The sequence below is a fragment of the Chrysemys picta genome, chromosome 9, assembly GCF_011386835.1.
Source record: "Chrysemys picta bellii isolate R12L10 chromosome 9, ASM1138683v2, whole genome shotgun sequence".
NCBI lineage: Eukaryota > Metazoa > Chordata > Testudines > Emydidae > Chrysemys > Chrysemys picta.
The window spans coordinates 56,033,549-56,054,309 of NC_088799.1; the positions used below are offsets into that span (position 1 = coordinate 56,033,549).

At 50.6% G+C, this 20,761-nt stretch overlaps 1 protein-coding gene across 10 annotated transcripts in view; it reads right to left on the reverse strand.

The window, feature by feature from the left end:
* Positions 1–20,761, reverse strand: part of SNED1 (sushi, nidogen and EGF like domains 1) — a 143,332-nt gene that overhangs the window by 52,545 nt on the left and 70,026 nt on the right. For all 10 annotated transcript variants that reach the window (XM_065557057.1, XM_024111767.3, XM_065557058.1 and 7 more), the window contains 9 exons: positions 16,187–16,300; positions 14,699–14,812; positions 14,399–14,515; positions 13,377–13,502; positions 3,569–3,673; positions 2,709–2,822; positions 1,729–1,845; positions 303–419; positions 103–219 (listed from right to left, as the gene is read on the reverse strand). In XM_065557057.1, the coding sequence (XP_065413129.1) occupies positions 103–219; positions 303–419; positions 1,729–1,845; positions 2,709–2,822; positions 3,569–3,673; positions 13,377–13,502; positions 14,399–14,515; positions 14,699–14,812; positions 16,187–16,300 (1,041 nt within the window). The remainder of the gene's footprint in view (positions 1–102; positions 220–302; positions 420–1,728; positions 1,846–2,708; positions 2,823–3,568; positions 3,674–13,376; positions 13,503–14,398; positions 14,516–14,698; positions 14,813–16,186; positions 16,301–20,761) is intronic.

Here is a 20,761-nt window from a genome sequence, read left to right on the forward strand (position 1 = left end):
AGCACTGAACAACAGACCTTGGGTCTCTGGCCAGTGGCTCTGAGCTGAGCATTGGCACCAGACCCCTAGTTTCTCCTCCTTGCCAGTCTGCCACGCTCGTACCTATCTCACAGTGCCGGCCCGTGTAGCCTGGGGAACAGTCACACTTGTACTTGCCGATGTAGTGGAAACATGTGCCCCCGTTCTGACATGGCCCAGAGGCACAGGAGTCTGGTTTACCTGTGGGCACAAAGAGAGCCATGTTAAGCAGCAGCCAATGCCTTCCCAGCTCTCCCCTCACTAGTGCTCAGCATTGTGGGTACCTATCTCGCAGTGCTTCCCGGTGAATCGGTAGGGGCAGGCACAGTGGTATTCTCCGTCTGCCTCCTTACATGTCCCCCCGTTCCGACATGGCGCGGAGCTGCAGAGCCTTGGCCTGACTGAGGAAAGAGAACACAGGCAGAGGAGCCACGTGTGGGAAAGCATCACCCCTTGTGCTTTCGTCAACAGGAGTGGGGATGGCTTCGATTCATCCCCTTTCATGGGCTGGCTGCTTCTTCCACACCTCAGCCACCCCCTCCTGTCTGGGCCACCGCGGGCTACATTCTCCAGCTGCTCAGAAACAGCCACAATCTCCTATCTGGGGGTGCAAAGTCAGGTTTAGAGAAATCCAGTCAGGCAGCTGATTGGCCCGATTGTCAATGACACAGCCCCACCAAAGCCAATGGTGCTGCAGGTAGGAGTTCAGCACCGTGGAAACACAGGCCACTTAAACATAGGAGCCTAAATATGGATTTAAGAGCCTGACTTTAGGCCCCGCCTAAGTTTGAAAGGGTTGGCAAATCAGCACATCCACTCTTGCCCTAAACTGTTCCACAGAGTCGCTGTGTGCCTTGACACAGCTTGTGCTCTACGTCAGAAGCAGCTGCAGCGACTCCCATGTATATCTGCCCTGCACAGCAATGCTACCACCTGTCTATCGCGTGAACTGGGTAAGTCACCCACTGCTCCCCAATGAGGCAAAGGCTGCTTGGCTGGATTGCATAGCACATGAGCCATGCACAGCTTCAGATACCAGAGCTGATTAACCATTGAAAGCCGATAACTTTGGAAGAGCCACCTGTGCTTCCTGAGACCGAAGCTGCCATGGCGGAGGGGTATGCAAGCAGGGTCGGACCCACTGGTGCATCTTTCACTCCTTTCTGAAATGAGCTACAGAATCTGCTCAGCGCTTGGGGAGCCAGACTGTCCCAAGAGATGTCCTGAAGGGAAGAGACCTGAACAGGCCAAAGCGCCATTCTGATTTCACTGCCCCTCTTAGCATCTCTGTTCCTCAGGGGTTTCCTAGAGCCCAAGGCTATTAGTTCTGCCCCGATCTCTCACCTTCCCCTGCCCCCATAGCCAGGAGTGGCGTTTCCCCACTGTGAAGAGCCAGCAGATATTGCACTGACTCTTACAGCTGAAGGATCTCTAGGCTGCTCGTCTGCCTTAGGGGGCTTGGATTTTGCTCCAATCTCTTGGCTGTAGCCGGAACTCTTTGTAGGTGACCATTCCCCGGTTCGACCGAGCTACCCAACACAGTGACAGAAACGGGAGCTGGAAGGCTGGATGCAGCTGTTTCCTGCACCTGTGCTGCTACTCTGCATGGGGCTGAGTCTCCTGAACACAGACTAACCAGAGTGCATGGCGGGTGGGACACGCCGAGGGCCCCCCCCTGCCTCATCTCTCCAGCCCATGCCTCAGGAGTACCTTTCTCACAGTGCCTGCCGTTGAAGCCCCGGGGACATTCGCAGGTGTATGAGTCATCATGGGCTTCGCAGGACCCCCCGTTCAGGCAGGGCTCTGAGTCGCAGGGAGATGGCACAGCTGAAAAATCACAGATGGGACCACACAGTTAACCTGGTCAATACAAGTCCTACCAGGCAGAACAGGTCTGAGTGGCAAAACCCCACAGGTGCATCTAGTCTGCTCCTTCCTTGTGGCAGGGCTGGCTGGCTCCCTGGCATTCCTCCCTGGCTGTATCATTGCAGGGTTTGTAGTGGCCGTCACCCTGCTGTGGGCCACTAGCGTTTGCGCTCTATCCATTCACAGGGCTGCTAGGATTAGGGCGAGCTTCCAGCATTCCTGCAGTGGCGTGACTGGGTCCCACACGGCGAATCACCCAGAGCCCATGAGACTCTCCCCATTGAACTGTGGTCAGGCCCTCTCTGCAGGACTTGGCACCTTGCTCTGCCCAGCTGTGCAATCGGGACCAAGAGCTGACCCACAATGTCCAGATAGGAACTAGGTGTTGTCATCAGCACCACTTTGGGGACACCACCTGGGGGACACGAGGGAGGAAGAGGGTCTCTGACACCCCTGAACGAGTGGGGCGGGGGAGATCTACTCCCTACAGGAACTGCTAGGAGTGTGGCTCCCTGGTATCCCGTCCCGTCCTACCGGCACGGCTCATCCCCTTGATGTGCTCCCTGCCCCTGCCTTGTGCTGTAGTAGCTCACCAAGCCATGTCACAAATGCCTGACCTCCTCCATTGACACCCCCTCTCCCGCCGCCCCTCCCCTCCTCCGCTGCTCCTCTATCACTGTAGGCACTGCTGACAACCCCCACCACCCCAGCACTGCAGCTCGGATCCCCTCAGCCATACTACAAGTGCCTGCCCCACCCAGGTCACACCGCACCCTTTCCATTGACCCCAGCCCCTCCCTGTGCCCAGACCCGGCCAGACTCACAGTGGTTGGTGCCATAGTCCGTATGACACACGCACAGGTAGCTTCCACCATACTCCATGCAGTAGCCCCCGTCCGGACATTGTGTGTTCATATTGCAAGGTGTAGTAGTCACTTCTGTGAGAACAGCAACAATAGCCAGTGTCCTGTGAGTGACCCCCCCAGTGTGCCAGCCAGAGGCCAACGTCTGGTCAGTGACCCACAGTGTGCCAGCCAGAAGCCAGTGACCAGTGAGTGACCCCCCCGTGGTGTGCTAGCCAGAGGTCAGCGTCCAGTGAGTGACACCCCCCTCCTTGTGCCAGCCATAGGTCAGTCAGCTCAGGGCCTGGGAAGGGCATTCTACAGAGATGTTTTCCTCTTTTTTTGCTAAGGAGGAGCTGGAGGGGGAAGTGACCCTGTCTGAAACCCTCCATCCCTCCTGCCAAGGAGGGGCTATTGCAGCTTTATTTGGGTCGGTGTGGAGAGCTCAGGAGCGAATGTGTATGAAACCCCAAACCTCCCTCTCCTCCAGGAGAGAGCAGCCAAGTTAGGGAGGGTCCACGGGCTGCAGGGTGTGGAGCTAAGGACTGAACAAATGGAAATAGTCCATTCTCCTTTGCCCCAGAGCAAATGATGCTGAGTAGGGGGCTCCGGTGGAGAAGAGTAGGACGGGGAGGACCTGGGCATGTAGCCTCCCTTTGGCTCTAGAGCAGTGCAGAGGCTGATTGGTGGAACAGCAGATGTCTGTGATAGCGAATAGTCTCTGAGGGCTAGCACCAGCAATGGCTGTGGGTGCTAGCTTCTCTCTCTATTTTCAATTATAAAAGAAAGGGGAAAGGAAGGAAATGTGAGAGTTTGATAAACTGGGAGATCTTTGCTTTTACCAAATTCACAGAGGAGTCCAAAATATCCAGGCGGACACTGGCAAATGGTGAAGTTTCCATCCAGACACTTCCCCCCGTTCCGACACTCGCAGTCCTCAGAGAGCTCTGTGACAGACAGAGATGGCAAACGGAGGCTCTTTTGGGACAGTCGAGTCCATGCTCTAGTTAGCTAGTTAGGTGTTTATCAGGTTGCCCATCACTGTGGCAACCAAGTGACTCTGACGAGGAGTAAACACAAGGCTTGCACAGATTCCCTTGTGAGAGGAGCCTGGATTCCATTCAGCTACAAGAGCCTCCTAGCAGAACCTCCCCTTTCTTCATCTAGGACATCAGAACTTTAACCTAATTAACCTCTAGGAGATGGCAAATCCCCAGCCAGCTGCACCTCCCTGTTGTAGAGGAGAGCCACTGCTTATCTGAGGATATAGAATCATAGAATATCAGGGTTGGAAGGTACCTCAGGAGGTCATCTAGTCCAACTCCCTGCTCAAAGCAGGACCAATCCCCAACTAAATCATCCCAGCCAGGGCTTTATCAAACCTGACCTAAAAACATCTAAGGAAGGAGATTCCACCACCTCCCTAGGTAACCCATTCCAGTGCTTCACCACCCTCCTAGGCCTGGTCTACACTACGGGTTTAGGTCGACTTTAGCAGTGTTAAATCGAATTAAGCCTGGACACGTCCACACAACGAAGCCCTTTCTTTCGACTTAAAGGGCCCTTTAAACCGGTTTCTTTACACCACCTTCGACGAGGGGATTAGCGATAAAATCGGCCTTTGCGGGTCGGAATTGGGGTAGTGTGGACGGAATTCGACGTTATTGGCCTCTGGGAGCTATCCCACAGTGCTTCATTGTGACTGCTCTGGACAGCACTCTCAACTCAGATGCACTGACCAGGTAGACAGGAAAAGACCCGCGAACGTTTGAATTTCATTTCCTGTTTGCCCAGCGTGGAGAGCACAGGTGACCACACAGAGCTCATCAGCACAGGTAACCGTGATGGAGTCCCAGGATCGCAAAAGAGCTCCAGCATGGACCGAACGGGAGGTACGGGATCTGCTCGCCATATGGGGAGATGAATCAGTGCTAGCTGAACTCCGTAGCAGTAAAAGAAATGGCAAAGTATTAGAAAAGGTCTCCAAGGCCATGAAGGACCGGGGCCATAACAGGGACACACAGCAGTGCCGCGTGAAAGTTAAGGAGCTACGGCAAGCCTACCACAAAGCCAGAGAAGCAAATGGAAGGTCCGGGGCAGAGCCACAAACTTGCCGCTTCTACGCGGAGCTGCATGCCATTCTAGGGGGTGCAGCCACCACTACCCCAACCGTGTGCTATGACTCCGTCAATGGAGAAACACACAGGGAAGACGGTTCGGGGAATGAGGAAGATGAGGATGGAGGTACTATAGGTAGCTCACAGCAGCAAGGAAGCGGAGAAACCGGTTTCCCCAACAGCCAGGATATGTTTGTCACCCTGGGCCTGGAATCAGTAACCCCCGAACTCACCCAAGACCCTCAGGGCACACAGGAGACCTCTGGTGAGTGTACCTTTGTAAATATTACACATGGTTTAAAAGCAAGCGTGTTTAATGATTAATGATTAATTTGCCCTGGCAATCGCGGCCAATACATCTACGGGAAAAGTCTGTTAGCGTGTATGGGGATGGAGTGGAAATCCTCCAGGGACATCTCCAGAAAGCTCTCCTTCATGTACTCCCAAAGCCTTTGCAAAAGGTTTCTGGGGAGGGCTGCCTTATCCCGTCCGCCATGGTAGGACACTTTACCACGCCAGGCCAGTAGCACGTAGTCTGGAATCATTGCATAACAAAGCATGGCAGCGTATGGTCACGGTGTTTGCTGGCATGCAGACAACATCCATTCCTTATCTCTCTTTGTTATCCTCAGGAGAGTGATATCATTCACGGTCACCTGGTTGAAATGGGGTGATTTTATTAAGGGGACATTCAGAGGTGCCCGTTCCTGCTCTTCTGAACAGAAATGTTCCCCGCTGTTAACCACGCGGTGGGGGGAGGGGTGAAGTGATCATCCCAGAGAATCGTGTGTGTGTGTGTGGGGGGGTGGTTTACTTGGGTTTGTGCCGCATGTTAACCCGGAAACCGCAGCCCCTCCTTTTACATTGAAAACCCATTTTAAATGGCCAACCCAATTCATCCTTGATATGGGAAATGCGCTGCTGTTTGAAACCTTTCCCGCATGTTAAGAAGGTTAAAAAAGCCAAAAGACTGTGGCTTACCATGGCTGCCTGCAAGCCGAAATATGTTGCCTGGGGCACTGCGTGAGTGATCTCTCATACCAAACCGGCAGGCAGAGGAAAAATGCGACCTTGTAACAAAAGAGTGTACCCATTGTTCTCTAAAATGTGTCTTTTTTAACCACCTCTCCCTTCTCCTCCACCAGCTGCAAATGTTTCTCCTTCGCAGAGGCTAGTGAACATTAGAAAGAGAAAACGGAGGATGCGGGACGATATGTTCACGGAGCTCCAGATGTCCTCCCACGCTGATAGAGCACAGCAGAATGCGTGGAGGCAGTCAATGTCAGACATGAGAAAAGCACAATATGAACGAGAGGAGAGGTGGCGGGCTGAATGGCGGGATGAAAAGAGCAAGTGGCGGGCTGAAGATGATAGGTGGCGTCAGCTTGCAGACAGACGGCAAGAGTCAATGCTCCGTCTCCTGGAGCATCAAACTGATATGCTCCAGCGTATGGTTGAGCTGCAGGAAAGGCAGCAGGAGCAGAGACCGCCGCTACAGCCCCTGTTTAACCAACAGCCCTCCTCCCCAAGTTCCATAGCCTCCTCACCCAGACGCCCAAGAACACGGTGGGGGGCCTCCGGCCACCCAGTCACTCCACCCCAGATGATCGCCCAAGCATCAGAAGGCTGGCCTTCAATAAGAGTTAAAGTTTTAAAATGCAGTGTGTCCTTTTCCATCCCTCCTCCCCCACCCATCCCAGGCTACCTTGGCAATTATCCCCCTACTTGTGTGAGGAATTAATAAAGAATGCATGAATGTGAAAAAACAATGACTTTATTGCCTCTGCAAGCGGTGCTCGAAGTGGGGAGGGGAGGGTGGGGTGGTTGGTTTACAGGGAAGTAGAGTGAACCGGGTCGGGGGGTGGGGGTTGGAGGGTTCATCAAGGAGAAACAAACAGAAGTTTCACACAGTAGCCTGGCCAGTCACAAAACTCGTTTTCAAAGCTTCTCTGATGCGCACCGCGCCCTGCTGTGCTCCTCTAACCGCCCTGGTGTCTGGCTGCGCGTAATCAGCGGCCAGGCGAGTTGCCTCAACCTCCCACCCCGCCATAAATGTCTCCCCCTTACTCTCACAGATATTGTGGAGCGCACAGCAAGCAGCAATAACAATGGGGATATTCTTTTCGCTGAGGTCTGAGCGAGTCAGTAAGCTGCGCCAGCGCGCTTTTAAATGTCCAAATGCACATTCCACCACCATTCGGCACTTGCTCAGCCTATAGTTGAACAGGTCCTGACTACTGTCCAGGCTGCCTGTGTACGGCTTCATGAGCCATGGCATTAAGGGGTAGGCTGGGTCCCGAAGGATCACGATAGGCATTTCAACATCCCCAATGGTTACTTTCTGGTCCGGGAAGAAAGTCCCTTCCTCCAGCTTTCGAAACAGACCAGAGTGCCTGAAGACGTGAGCATCATGTACCTTTCCCGGCCATCCCACGTTGATGTTGGTGAAACGTCCCTTGTGATCCACCAGGGCTTGCAGCAGCATTGAAAAGTACCCCTTGCGGTTTATGTACTCGGTGGCTTGGTGCTCCGGTGCCAAGATAGGGATATGGGTTCCGTCTATGGCCCCACCACAGTTTGGGAATCCCATTTCAGCAAAACCATCCACTATTGCCTGCACGTTGCCCAGAGTCACTACCCTTGATATCACCAGGTCTTTCATTGCCCTGGCAACTTGGATCACAGCAGCCCCCACCGTAGATTTGCCCACTCCAAATTGATTCCCGACTGACCGGTAGCTGTCTGGCGTTGCAAGCTTCCACAGGGCTATCGCCACTCGCTTCTCAACTGTGAGGGCTGCTCTCATCCTGGTATTCTGGCGTTTCAGGGCAGGGGAAAGCAAGTCACAAAGTTCCATGAAAGTGCCCTTACGCATGCGAAAGTTTCGCAGCCACTGGGAATTGTCCCACACCTGCAGCACGATGCGGTCCCACCAGTCTGTGCTTGTTTCCCGGGCCCAGAATCAGCGTTCCACGCCATGAACCTGCCCCAGTGACACCATGATTTCCACATTGCTGGGGCTTGTGCCTTGTGAGAGGTCTATGTCCATGTCAATTTCCTCATCACTCTCTTCGCCGCGCTGCAATCGCCTCCTCGGCTGGTCTGGGTTTCGCCTTGGCATGTCCTGGCTCTGCATATACTCCAGGACAATGCGTGTGGTGTTCATAGTGCTCATAATTGCCGCGGTGATCTGAGCGGGCTCCATGATCCCAGTGCTAGCTATGCCGCCTGGTCTGAAAAAAGGCGTGAAACTAGTATCTGACGGACCAGGGGAAGGAGGGAGGGCGGGACGGAGGGCGGGCCGAGTGACGACATGGCGTACAGGTACAGGGAATTAAAATCAAGAAAGGTGGCTGTGCATCAGGGAGAAACACAAACAACTGTCACACAGAATGGTCCTCCCAAAGATTAAACTGAAAACCCTGGGTTTAGCAGGCCGTTGATTTGACGGAGGGAGGGGGAAGCAAATGAATACAGAACAAATCTATTTTTTACATCTTAAGACGACGGTGCAGCGTGACTGATAGCCCTCGGCATCTTCTGGGTGCTTGGCAGCAAATACTGGGCGCTTGGCAGTTAGTGTACTACGATGGCCTTCAGGCCTATTGCACAATCTGCTGCTCAGGGAAGATTCTGCTAATGTGCGATGATCCAACTTGTAATAGGACGGTTACCAGTCGTAATACACCATCTACTGCCAAAAAGCAAGGGGCTGGTGCAATGCAGCCCTACGGCTGCCAGCCCCACAGCTGCCAGCCCCACAGCTGCCAGCACCCAGATCGCCGATGAAGGCTACCAGTCTACTGCACCGTCTACCGCCAAAAGGCAGTTAGCTGCTGCTGCTGTGTAGCAATGCAGTCCCACGTCTGCCGGCACCCAGATGACATGTGGTGACGGTGAGCTGAGCGGGCTCCATGCTTGCCGTGGTATGTTGTCTGCACAGGTAACCCAGGTAAAAAGGCGCGAATCTATTGTCTGCCGTTGCTGTGACGGAGGGGGAGGGGCCTGACGACATGTACCCAGAACCTCCCGCGACACTGTTTTGCATCATCCGGGCATTGGGATCTCAACCCAGAATTCCAATGGGCGGCAGAGACTGCGGGAACTGTGGGATAGCTGTGGGATAGCTACCCATAGTGCAATGCTCCGGAAGTCGACGCTAGCCTCGGTACTGTGGACGCGGTCCGCCAACTAGAGCACTTAGAGCATTTTATGTGGGGACACACACAATCGGCTGTATACAGCCGATTTCTATAAAACTGGCTTCTATAAATTCGAACTAATTTCGTAGTGTAGACATACCCCTAGTGAAAAAGATTTTCCTAATATCCAACCTAAACCTTCCCCACTGCAACCAGGGCCGGCTCCAGGCACCAGCGCAGGAAGCAGGTGCTTGCGGGCGGCCAATGGGAAGGGGTGGCACATCTGGGTCTTCGGCGGCAATTCGGCGGCGGGTCCCCTAGTCCCTCTTGGAGGGAAGGACCGGCCGCCGAATTGCTGCTGAAGAATGAAGCGACGCGGTAGAGCTGCTGCCGAAGTGTTGCTGATTGCGGCTTTTTTTTTTTCTTCGCCGTTTGGGGTGGCAAAAAAGCTGGAACCGGTCCTGACTGCAACTTGAGACGATTACTCCTTCTTCTGTCATCTGGTACCACTGAGAACAGTCTAGATCCATTCTCTTTGAAACCCCCTTTCAGGTAGTTGAAAGCAGCTATCAAATCCCCCCTCATTCTTCTTTTCTGCAGACTAAATAATCCCAGTTCCCTCAGCCTCTCCTCATAAGTCATGTGCTCCAGCCCCCTAATCATTTTTGTTGCCCTCCGCTGGACTCTTTCCAATTTTTCCACATCCTTCTTGTAATGTGGGGCCCAAAACTGGACACAGTACTCCAGATGAGGCCTCATCAATGCCGAATAGAGGGGAATGATCATGTACCTCGATCTGCTGCCAATGCTCCTACTTATACAGCCCAAAATGCTGTTAGCCTTCTTGGCAACAAGGGCACACTGTCGACTCATATCTAGCTTCTCATCCACTGTAACCCCTAGGTCCTTTTCTGCAGAACTGGAGCCTAGCCACTCGGTCTCTAGTCTGTAGCAGTGCATGGGATTCTTCTGTCCTAAGTGCAGGACTCTGCACTTGTCCTTGCTGAACCTCATCACATTTCTTTTGGCCCAATCCTCTAATTTGTCTAGGTCCCTCTGTATCCTATCCCTACCTTCCAGTGTATCTATCACTTCCAGTTTAGTGTCATCTGCAAACTTGCTGAGGGTGCAATCCATGCCATTCTCCTGATCGTTAATGAAGATATTGAACAAAACCAGCCCCAGGACCGACCCTTGGGGTACTACACTTGATACCAGCTGCCAACTAGACATGGAGCCATTGATCACTACCTGTTGAGCCCGGCGATCTAGCCAGCTTTCTATCCACCTTATAGTCCATTCATCCAGCCCATATTTCTTTAATTTGCTGGCAAGAATACTGTGGGAGACTGTATCAAAAACTTTGCTAAAGTCAAGGAATAACACTGGTTTACAATTTTTGAGAAGTCGTCTGCTTCAGAGATAAAATGTGCTATTTATTATGTATTTTGATGTGCTGAATTCAAATATGACAATTAAAACAACTGATTGGCTACTGTTTCTAAGATATTTAAGTTTTTACATTTTATGTCTATGTATATTGTGTAGATAGTAGAGTTTTAATCATAAATTGTAAACCTGGGTCTTTTCATGTGTTTATGGTTGCTTTACATGATAATATTTCACCTGTCCTGTTTATGTAACACTTTAAAAATCAGCAAAAGGGTTATATAAATAAAATTTATTATGAAACAAAAGGCAAAAAACTATTATGTACATAGTATCAGAGGGGTAGCCGTGTTAGTCTGAATCTGTAAAAAGCAACAGAGGGTCCTGTGGCACCTTTAAGACTAACAGAAGTATTGGGAGCATAAGCTTTCGTGGGTAAGAACTTCTTGCATCTGAAGAAGTGAGGTTCTTACCCACGAAAGCTTATGCTCCCAATACTTCTGTTAGTCTTAAAGGTGCCACAGGACCCCCTGTTATTATGTACATAGTTTAGTCCTATTCAGTGTCTACTCGGCGCTTCTTGGCTTGTCTCTTGTATTCATTAAATGGAGCATCTCTTGTCACTGTCCAGCAATAGTTTGCAAGCATTGATGGGCTCCATTTGCCCTGATAGCGTTTCTCCATTGTTGCAATGTCCTGGTGAAATCGCTCGCCGTGCTCGTCGCTCACTGCTCCGCAGTTTGGTGGAAAAAAATCTAGATGAGAGTGCAAAAAATGTATCTTTAGTGACATGTTGCAACCAAGGCTTTTGTATGCTTGAGGAGGTTTTCCACCAACAACCTGTAGTTGTCTGCCTTGTTGTTTCCGAGAAAATTTATTGCCACTAACTGGAAGGCTTTCCATGCCGTCTTTTCCTTGCCATGCAGTGCATGGTCAAATGCATCATCTCTAAGAAGTTCACGAATCTGAGGACCAACAAAGACACCTTCCTTTATCTTAGCTTCATTTAACCTTGGAAATTTTCCACGGAGGTACTTGAAAGCTGCTTGTGTTTTGTCAATGGCCTTGACAAAGTTCTTCATCAGACGCAGCTTGATGTGTAAGGGTGGTAACAAAATCTTCCTTGATTCAACAAATGGTGGATGCTGAACACTTTTCCTCCCAGGCTCCAATGACTGTCGGAGTGGCCAATCTTTCTTGATGTAGTGGGAATCTCTTGCACAACTATCCCATTCGCAGAGAAAACAGCAGTACTTTGTGTATCCAGTCTGCAGACCAAGCAAGAGAGCAACAACCTTCAAATCGCCACAAAGCTGCCACTGATGTTGGTCATAGTTTATGCACCTCAAAAGTTGTTTCATGTTGTCATAGGTTTCCTTCATATGGACTGCATGACCAACTGGAATTGATGGCAAAACATTGCCATTATGCAGTAAAACAGCTTTAAGACTCGTCTTCGATGAATCAATGAACAGTCTCCACTCATCTGGATCATGAACGATGTTGAGGGCTGCCATCACACCATCGATGTTGTTGCAGGCTACAAGATCACCTTCCATGAAGAAGAATAGGACAAGATCCTTTTCACGGTCACGGAACATGGAAACCCTAACATCACCTGCCAGGAGATTCCACTGCTGTAGTCTGGAGCCCAAGAGCTCTGCCTTACTCTTGGGTAGCTCCAAATCCCTGACAAGGTCAATCAGTTCACCTTGTGTTATGAGGTGTGGTTCAGAGGAGGAGGATGGGAGAAAATGTGGGTCCTGTGACATTGATGGTTCAGGACCAGAAGTTTCATCCTCTTCCTCGTCTGACTCAAGTGAGGATGATTCTGGTGCATCAGGAACCGGCAGTCCTTCTCCATGGGGTACTGGGCGTATAGCTGATGGAATGTTTGGATAATGCACAGTCCACTTTTTCTTCTTTGACATACCTTTCCCAACTGGAGGCACCACGCAGAAGTAACAATTGCTGGTATGATCTGTTGGCTCTCTCCAAATCATTGGCACTGCAAAAGGCATAGATTTCCTTTTCCTGTTCAACCACTGGCGAAGATTTGTTGCACAAGTGTTGCAGCATATGTGTGGGGCCCACCTCTTGTCCTGAGCTCCAATTTTACAGCCAAAATAAAGGTGATAGGCTTTCTTAACCATAGTGGTTATACTGCGCTTTTGTGATGCAAAAGTCACTTCACCACAAACATAGCAGAAGTTATCTGCACTGTTCACACAAGTACGAAGCATCTCTCCTCACTTTGGCTAAACAGAAATGTGTCCCTTTGAAAAATCAAACATTGACAGATCAGAGAGCACGACACTGTATGATTTCTAGAGCTGATCTAGGGCAATTTGTTCAGCAGAGTGATGTAAGCTTCGTTATGATTGCATCATCCATGACTTCTAGGAATAACATGATGCAATTCATATCATGTATGACGCAATACCAGCTTCAGATTGCATCATTCATTGTTTTGCCTAAAAAGCAAGTACTGTCCAAACCCAGTCATAGATTTATTCATAGATCCAGTCAAAGATGTATTTTAGTCATTTCTGGTTTAAATTGAGATCCCTTCCCTTTATAACTCACTTATCCTCCGCCATTCCCAAGTCAAGGATCGTATATACTGACCCAATAGCATATCTTGAAAACTAGAGCCAATCAACAATTTTAAGCATCATTTTCGTTCTCAGTGACCCAGAATTAGTAAAGTTTGACTACATTTATTTCAGAAGCATTTTGGCTGTAGAGCAGTGTAATTCTTCCCTGTTTGTGAGCAGCAGGTCAAGAAGAGCTCTGCCCCTAGTTGGTTCTTCCAGCACTTGCCCCAGGAAATTGTCCCCTACACTTCCCAAAAACTTCCTGGATTGTCTGTGCACATCCTGAACTCTGATCAACCCTTGATCTAATTGACCTGCTCTCAAATGTAACAGTAAAACTGTCCAAGAAAAACTCTATCCAGAGATCAACCTCTGGCTCGAGAAACCCCCACCTCTGCTACTTACTGTCTCTGCAGTCAGTGCCCATATAGCCCTCTGGGCATTCACAGACATAGCCTTGTTCGGTTTCCAGACAGTTCCCACCATGCTGGCATGGACTAGAGAGACAAGCACTTGGCATTCTGGGCCCACCTGCAAAGAGTGAACATCAGTGAAAGACTGGGCAGGAAAAGTCAGTCATTTAAGCTATGGAGGGGCCAAAACACCCCCCAGTATCCCTCCAGGATGTTAATGGGAGTAACTCCAGAGATGAATCTGGTCAGATGGGCCAGCAGGGTCAGCTCCAACAGCCAGGCAGGTCCTGCTGGAAAAGACTGGTTGCCATGCCACGGATTGGATCAGCCCCCAGCTGACTTCAAAATTTTGTACTGATGACCCCTTTCACATAGCAAGCCTCTGAGTGTGATCCCCCCTTATAAATTAAAAACACTTTCTAATATATTTAACACCATAATAAATGCTGGAGGAAAAGTGGGGTTTGGGATGGAGGCTCACAGCTCATGACCCCCACTTAATAACCTTGTGACCCCCTGAGGGGTTTGAGAACCCCGGCCATAGCCCTTTTGCGATCGTTTCCCACAAGTGGCTTGGCAGGAGCCTTGGTGAAATGGCGCATTTCAGATGAGTCCCTCTGTGGGACACCTGGCCCTGCACCTTCAGCTCCTGTTACGGTCCAGGGGGAGTTCTACCGAATCTGCTGCTTGCTCCCCTGAGTGGTGGTTGGGGTAGGACTTGGGGAGGATCCCTTCTGTGCTCCCCTGAGGTCAGCTGGGGGCTGATCCAATCCATGGCATACAGCCTGCTGCCAAGAGCACCCCAAGGGCTGGGGACTGCCCGGGCAGTCTCCTTCTCCCTGGCCAGGCCTGATTCCGAGTGCTGAGAGGTGGTGTGACATAGAGCTCTGTCCTTTCTGGGGGCTTCCCGCCCAGCATAAATCCCAAGGGGGTTTCCATCGGGAGCAGCACAAAGCTGCTCAGAGTCAAGCCCCATGTCCTCAGCTGAGGGGGAAGGAGCAAGGCAGAGCTTACCGTACTGGCAGTTGTTGCCGTAGTAACCCGGCGAACACGTGCAGATGTAGCGTCCTGGGCGGATGTAGTTACAGGTCTGCCGGTTCCTGCAGCTCCTATCCTCACACGGCAAGGGGTCTGGAGTGGGAGAGAGGGAGCCTCGGCTCAGCCCCGCTGACTCAGGAGTGCTAAGAGCATGGCTGGATGAAGCCTGGGGAGGGACAGCCACACATGGGCAGGCAGGAACGGCGAAGGGTCAGCCATGGACTGATCCCAGCCCTACACAGGGGCTGTTGCCGTGGGCAGATAAGAGAAGGGCACCTGTCTCACAGCGCTGTCCCACGAAGGGCTCCACACACACACACGTGTAGTTATCCACCAGGTCGATGCAGCGCCCCCCGTGCAAGCAGGGGCTGGATTCACACTCATTTATTTCTGTAGGGGAAGAACAGCAAGGGGCTCAGGGCTAACCCTGGCTCCAGGACCAGCTAAAACCCAACACGCACATCTATGGATGTGGTTAAGGCCCCCTGCTGGAGCTCTGTCTCTTACCACTGGAAATATAGAGAGGCAAACCCTCTCCTGGAGTTCTATCCCTATTCTGACTCCAACTCCAGGTGTGTGCATCTCCTTAGGACTAGATCTCTTCTCCAGCTCCTCCTCCAGTTGAACGTATCTGCTAGGTTCTAGATTTCTGACTTGTCTCTGACCTGTGCACTCTCTCTTAGGAATGTGCTGGCCGCCGCTTCCTGCTGCCTCCATTGGCCTGGAGCGGCGAAATGAGGCCAGTGGGAGCTGCAATTGGCTGAACCTGCGGATGCGGCACGTAAACAAACTCTGCCCTCCTCCAACTCCCAGATGCTTGCTTCATGTGTCATAGAATCATAGAATATCTGGGTTGGAAGGGACCTCAGGACGTCATCTAGTCCAAACTCCTGCTCAAAGCAGGATCAATTCCCAGACAGATTTTTGCCCCAGATCCCTAAATGGCACCCTTAGGGATTGAACTCACAACCCTGGGTTTAGCAGGCCCATGCTCAAACAACTGAGCTATCCCTCCCCCCTAAGTGCACTTCTAGTGTACTTCTTTATCTCTGCCCTCATAGCCACGTTTTGGTCTAGCTCAGGGATCGGCAACCTTTGGCACGTGGCTCGTCAGGGTAAACACCCTGGTGGGCCGGGCCCGTTTGTTTACCTGCCGCATCCGCAGGTTTGGCCGATCGCGGCTCCCACTGGCCACGGTTCGCCGTCCCAGGCCAATGGGGGCTGCGGGAAGTGGCGCGGGCCGAGGAATGTGCTGGCTGCCGCTTCCTGCTGCCCCCATTGGCCTGGAGTGGCGAAATGCGTCCAGTGCCAGCTGCAATCGGCTGAACCTGCGGATGTGGCACGTAAACAAACCGGCCCGGCCCGCCAGGGTGCTTACCCTGGCGAGTCGCATGCCAAAGTTGCCGATCCCTGGTCTAGCTCACTCCACTTTCACCATTGACCTGTCTGGTATTAGGTGTGGTCTCATCTCTGACCTACACATACGTCTTTATTTCCTCTAAGATCCTTGTGAATGCTTTCAGAGGAGAGTAATAATCTATATGGACCCAGGTGTGCAGGGATGGAGTTGAAAATCAACTAAATGTACAATAACAATACAGAACCTCGCCCTCCAAAAACTGTACCTCCGTGGGCACAATCCAACACCTGCTGGGAGGCCCATAAATTCACCTCAGTTCAAGTGGAACATATGAGATGTCACCCTAAAACTTCACCTCTCACTTGAGGCCATTCCAACATGTGGTCATCCAATTGGCTTCTTACCTATCTCACAGGAGTCTCCTGTATATCCTGCCTGACACACACAAACCGCTGTCTTGTTTGCCACTTGGCACTGCCCGCCGTTCTGGCACTCCTTCATTTCACAGGGCGACTCCACTGCAATGTTCAAAATAAACAAATGAGAGATTGAATCTAGTGCTGGGGAATGACACGCCCAACTCCTCCCAACCTGGAACTGTCGCACCTTCCAAGCCCACCCCCATAGTTGCTGTAAGGACTGTTTCCCAGGCACTGCTTCCCCATCAGATCCTTTGGCTGGAAAGGGAACTGGACTGCTGGTGTTTTTCCTCCCATTCAAGTCCTATTGCTGGAGAAAGGGAGGAGGACAGCTTGTGAATCCCAGGGCCTTTATGGAAAGACAGGTCCTCAAAATGCAGGGTCTTTTGTCCATCTTTATAGCAGCCACTAGCCCTACCATCAAAAATCATATTATCCCAGGGAGCCAAGCACCATCACACCAGCAGAGGGCAGCACTAATTCATTTTCTCCAATTCTTGCACATTAGGTTTTTTTTACGTAAATCACGTACCTTTTCATTACATTTCCCTCCCCTTTAGCACTTGCTCCCATGAAGTCTGGTTCAACAGTGACATGCAAGGAGGAAGGAGTTATACAGAGATGTATACCATGTAGGATGCTATTGTTACACTGGGGCAAATCAGACAATATTCCCTGGCTTGGACAGTTCAGCTGGTTCATTTACCTTCTTCCTTTGGGTGCTGGTGCCATGTTTGCTCTTGGATGTGTTTTCCTTTAGTAAACATCCACTTTCTTATTTGCGCCCTAGGACAAGTTTTCTTATTGAAGGCCAAGACACTGCAGCTATTTAGGGCAAGTTGCTGAGGCCGGTGGTAGTACCATGGGCCTGTGCTCGGACTGAGGTGGCTCATCCAGAGGAGTCCATTGAGCTGGGCAGGCGCAGCTATCTGTTACTCTGAGAACAGCCCCCAGTGGAAGCTCTGGTCAGTGTTTGTTTGCAATTCCCCCTGCTCGGCATTTCTAGAAGGAAACCCTCGTGTTTGGCTCTATCTGACCCTAAGTGACAGCTGTCTGCCAGGCAGGTGTAGCTTTTTGTCCAGCTTCTGCCTGCTGGCTCCCAATAAGGACCGGAGCCAAAGCCCATTGGAGTCAATGTAAAGATGCTTTGGATTTCAGTTGGCTCCAGATGAGGCCCCAATACCAGAATCATCATCTGCCATGGCAGCATGCTTTGTACATAACCGATCCCAATCCTACAGCTCTTGTGCACCCCAACCCCTCCAGCCTGGATTCATAGAATGACTATGGGCCCCACCGCACCATTGTGCATCCTGAGCAGCACCTTACCTTGTTAGACAGCTGACCTGGGATGGGTGCTCAGTACACACAGTCAGCTGTTCAGTTGTATGGACTCTGGATCATCCTGGATGTCCCAGTCTTTTATATCCTGGATGTGGGAACCCTACTCATTTGGGGCGGGATGCCAAACATGGGCTTGACACAGCCCCTCTAGAGCCCCAGGTGGCCACAGCTGAAGCAAGTGCTGTAGGGCTCTATGGGACAGATATGCACACCCCAACTAGGGGGACCAGCCATCCCTTATTTTAAGGGACTGTCACTTAAATCACTGATTTGCTCCTTAGGGTGACCATCAATCCCTTATTTGAAGGGACTGTCCCTTTACCATTTGAAATATTACATTGAAGTTTATGACAATTGCATTGTATTCTTGAGGGCAGCAGAAGTGTATACTTGAGAGACAAATACATGCTATGCAAAGAGAAATGGTGTTTCCCTGCAATGTCCCTTAAAATAAAGTGTTGTCCCTTATTTTTCATGTGGTTCTCCCTTATTTCAAGCCAACAAACGTGGTCACCCTATCCCCATTTGCCACATTCCTCCCAGGGCCCTAGGCACCTGGCCTCTGTGAACCCTCCTCCAATTGCCCCCAAATTGCCCCTGCTGGCCGGCTCTCACTCTCCCCAGCTGGACGGCAAGAAGCATATTCACAGCTTGCAGATTCACCCCATTGCCCTCTGCTGTCCCATCACCACTCAGCTGATCTATCACAAGAGCCTCTCCCTTCCAAAATTAGGCCTCTGAACACCCTCATCTGCACCCACGCAAGTTTGGCAGGAGGTGGCACATTGCAATCATGATCAGAGACTGTGTCTCTGAGTACTGATGTCCTCAGCTTGCTGCATGGAGTAATGTCCTGAATCAATGCTGAGGTGTAAGACGCCTATGTCATCTGCCCTGAAGGGGAGAAGCATCAGCACTGCTGAAGGCTGACATACTGGAAATGCATGGATCATAAGAGGGAAATCAGTGGGGAAATCTGCTTGGCAACTTAGATGTCTATACCCAAATGCAAGGCATATGGGGAATAAACAGGAAAAATTGGAAATGTTACTACGTAAGGTAAATTGTGACTTTATTGGCATCACAGAGCCTTGGTGGGATAAATGTCATGACTGAAATATTGGCATAGAGAAGTCTGGTTCTCTATGGAAGGAAGGGCTGACAGGGTAAAAAGGGAGGTGGTGTTGCATTATACAGCAAAACCATACACACTTGTTCTGATGTCCAGAAGGAGGAGAGAGGCAGACCAGTTAAGAGCCTCTGGGTAAAGATAAAAGGGGAAAAAATAGGGATGACATTGTGGTAGGGGCTGGGGAAAAGGAGGGGGATGAGGCATTTCTAGAACAAATAACAGAAATATATAAAACACAAGGCCTGGCAGTAATGGGGGACTTTAACTACCCAGAAGTCGGTTGGAAAAATAATGGGTATGAGAATACCTTGCCGGAATTCCTTCAGCCCCTTGGATCAAAGGTGACACTGTGGCTCACTAATTTCTATATATGGGTCATTAATGAGAAGACGCTCCCGTGCATTTGGTGTCAAGCAAAGATTATTGCCATTCTCAAGCCGGGCAAGGACCCTTGCAATATGGTGAGTTACTGCCCAAATCCTTGCTGTCAGTGCGTTTCAAGGTGTTTGAGCATTTGATCCTTCAACAAATTGCTCCAGATTTGGACGCTGTCTTGCAGGTTGAGCAGGCAGGGTTCAGGAAAGGACGTAGCATCTGTGATCAAGGTCTAGCCTTGATCACCCTTATCAGAAATGGTTTTCAACAAAATCTAAAGACAACAGCTGTCTTCCTGGATTAGACTGTTGCTTATGACACAGTTTGGCACAGAGGCCGTCTGTATAAATGCTCTTGAGTTGCCCCTCATTGGGTGGTCAAAGTAGTAGAGCTCTTACTTCAAAATAGGCAGTTCAGAGTACTCATGGGTGACTGTTTCAGTTCCTGGAAGTGTCATGTTAACTGTATTCCTCAAGGTTCAGTTCTATTCTCAGTACTGTTCAGTGTACATCAAAGTTTATCTGAAGAAGTGAGGTTTTTCACCCTTGAAAGCTTATGCCCAAATAAATCTGTTAGTCTTTAAGGTGCCACCGGACTCCTTGTTGTTTTTGTGGATACAGACTAACACGGCTACCCCCTGATACTCTTACCCAAGTTTATCTATGCTGATGACATCTGCTGCGGCTACCAAGCTCAGTGCTTCTCAGAAATTGACAAGCTTCTGAATGATGCTGTGAAACTCATGGCAGACTACTGTAGTTGATGGCACCTGCAGCCGAGCTTTTCCAAGATGGTTTCTCGTGTATTTCATCTGCATAATGCAAGCACAAGCCACAAGCTAAATATTTTCTTAAATGGCCAATGCCTGCAGCACGACCCAAACCTGGTTTACCCCGGCGTGACATTGGATAGGTCATTGATGCACCACTTGAAGAAGACAGTAGCCAAAGTTAGCACTCAGAACAATTTGCTCAGAAAACTGGCTGTCTCAACCTGGGGTGTGAGTGCCTGGATGCTGAGAACATCAGCCCTTGCTCTCAGCTGTTCAACAGCAGAGTACTGTGTTCCTGTCTGGGGTCACTTGTCTCACACGAGGCTGATCAATGTAGAGCTAACAAAGCTATGTGCATTGTTACTGGGACTTTACATGCAACTCTGTTGCATGGCTGCCAAAACTTAGTAACATAGCACTGCTCTATATTCGCCACCATCATGTGGAGGCCACCATCATGCTCCTGGCCAAGATCTGTGAGCACAGCAACTTGCCTCTGTACTCAGACCTGTTCAACCACCCGCTAGTTCACCTGTCTTCTAGACACCCTTTTTGGTCACTTATGCCAACACAGGGCATGGCGGTGAAATCTGCTCAGCATAACGAGTGGTCAGCAACGACAGTTATTAATCACTCTCTCATCACTGACCCAACCATCTGCCCACCAAGTTTTGACCTGCCAAGGTACCAGTGGTCATCCCTGACCTGGCTTCATATAGGACAGGGTAATTGTGTGGCCAATCTTTTCAAATGGGGTTTCTCTAACAATCCGTCATGTAGATGTCGTCAATGTCAGACTGTCACATATCCTTGACAAGTGCTCACCAACTTGCTTTGATGGCGAGCTACTGGCTCTTCACCAGGCTGATGATGAAACTATTAAATGGTGGGTGGGGGCGTTGGGGGAGGAGGTTGAGAGGAGTGGGCAGGCAGGGGT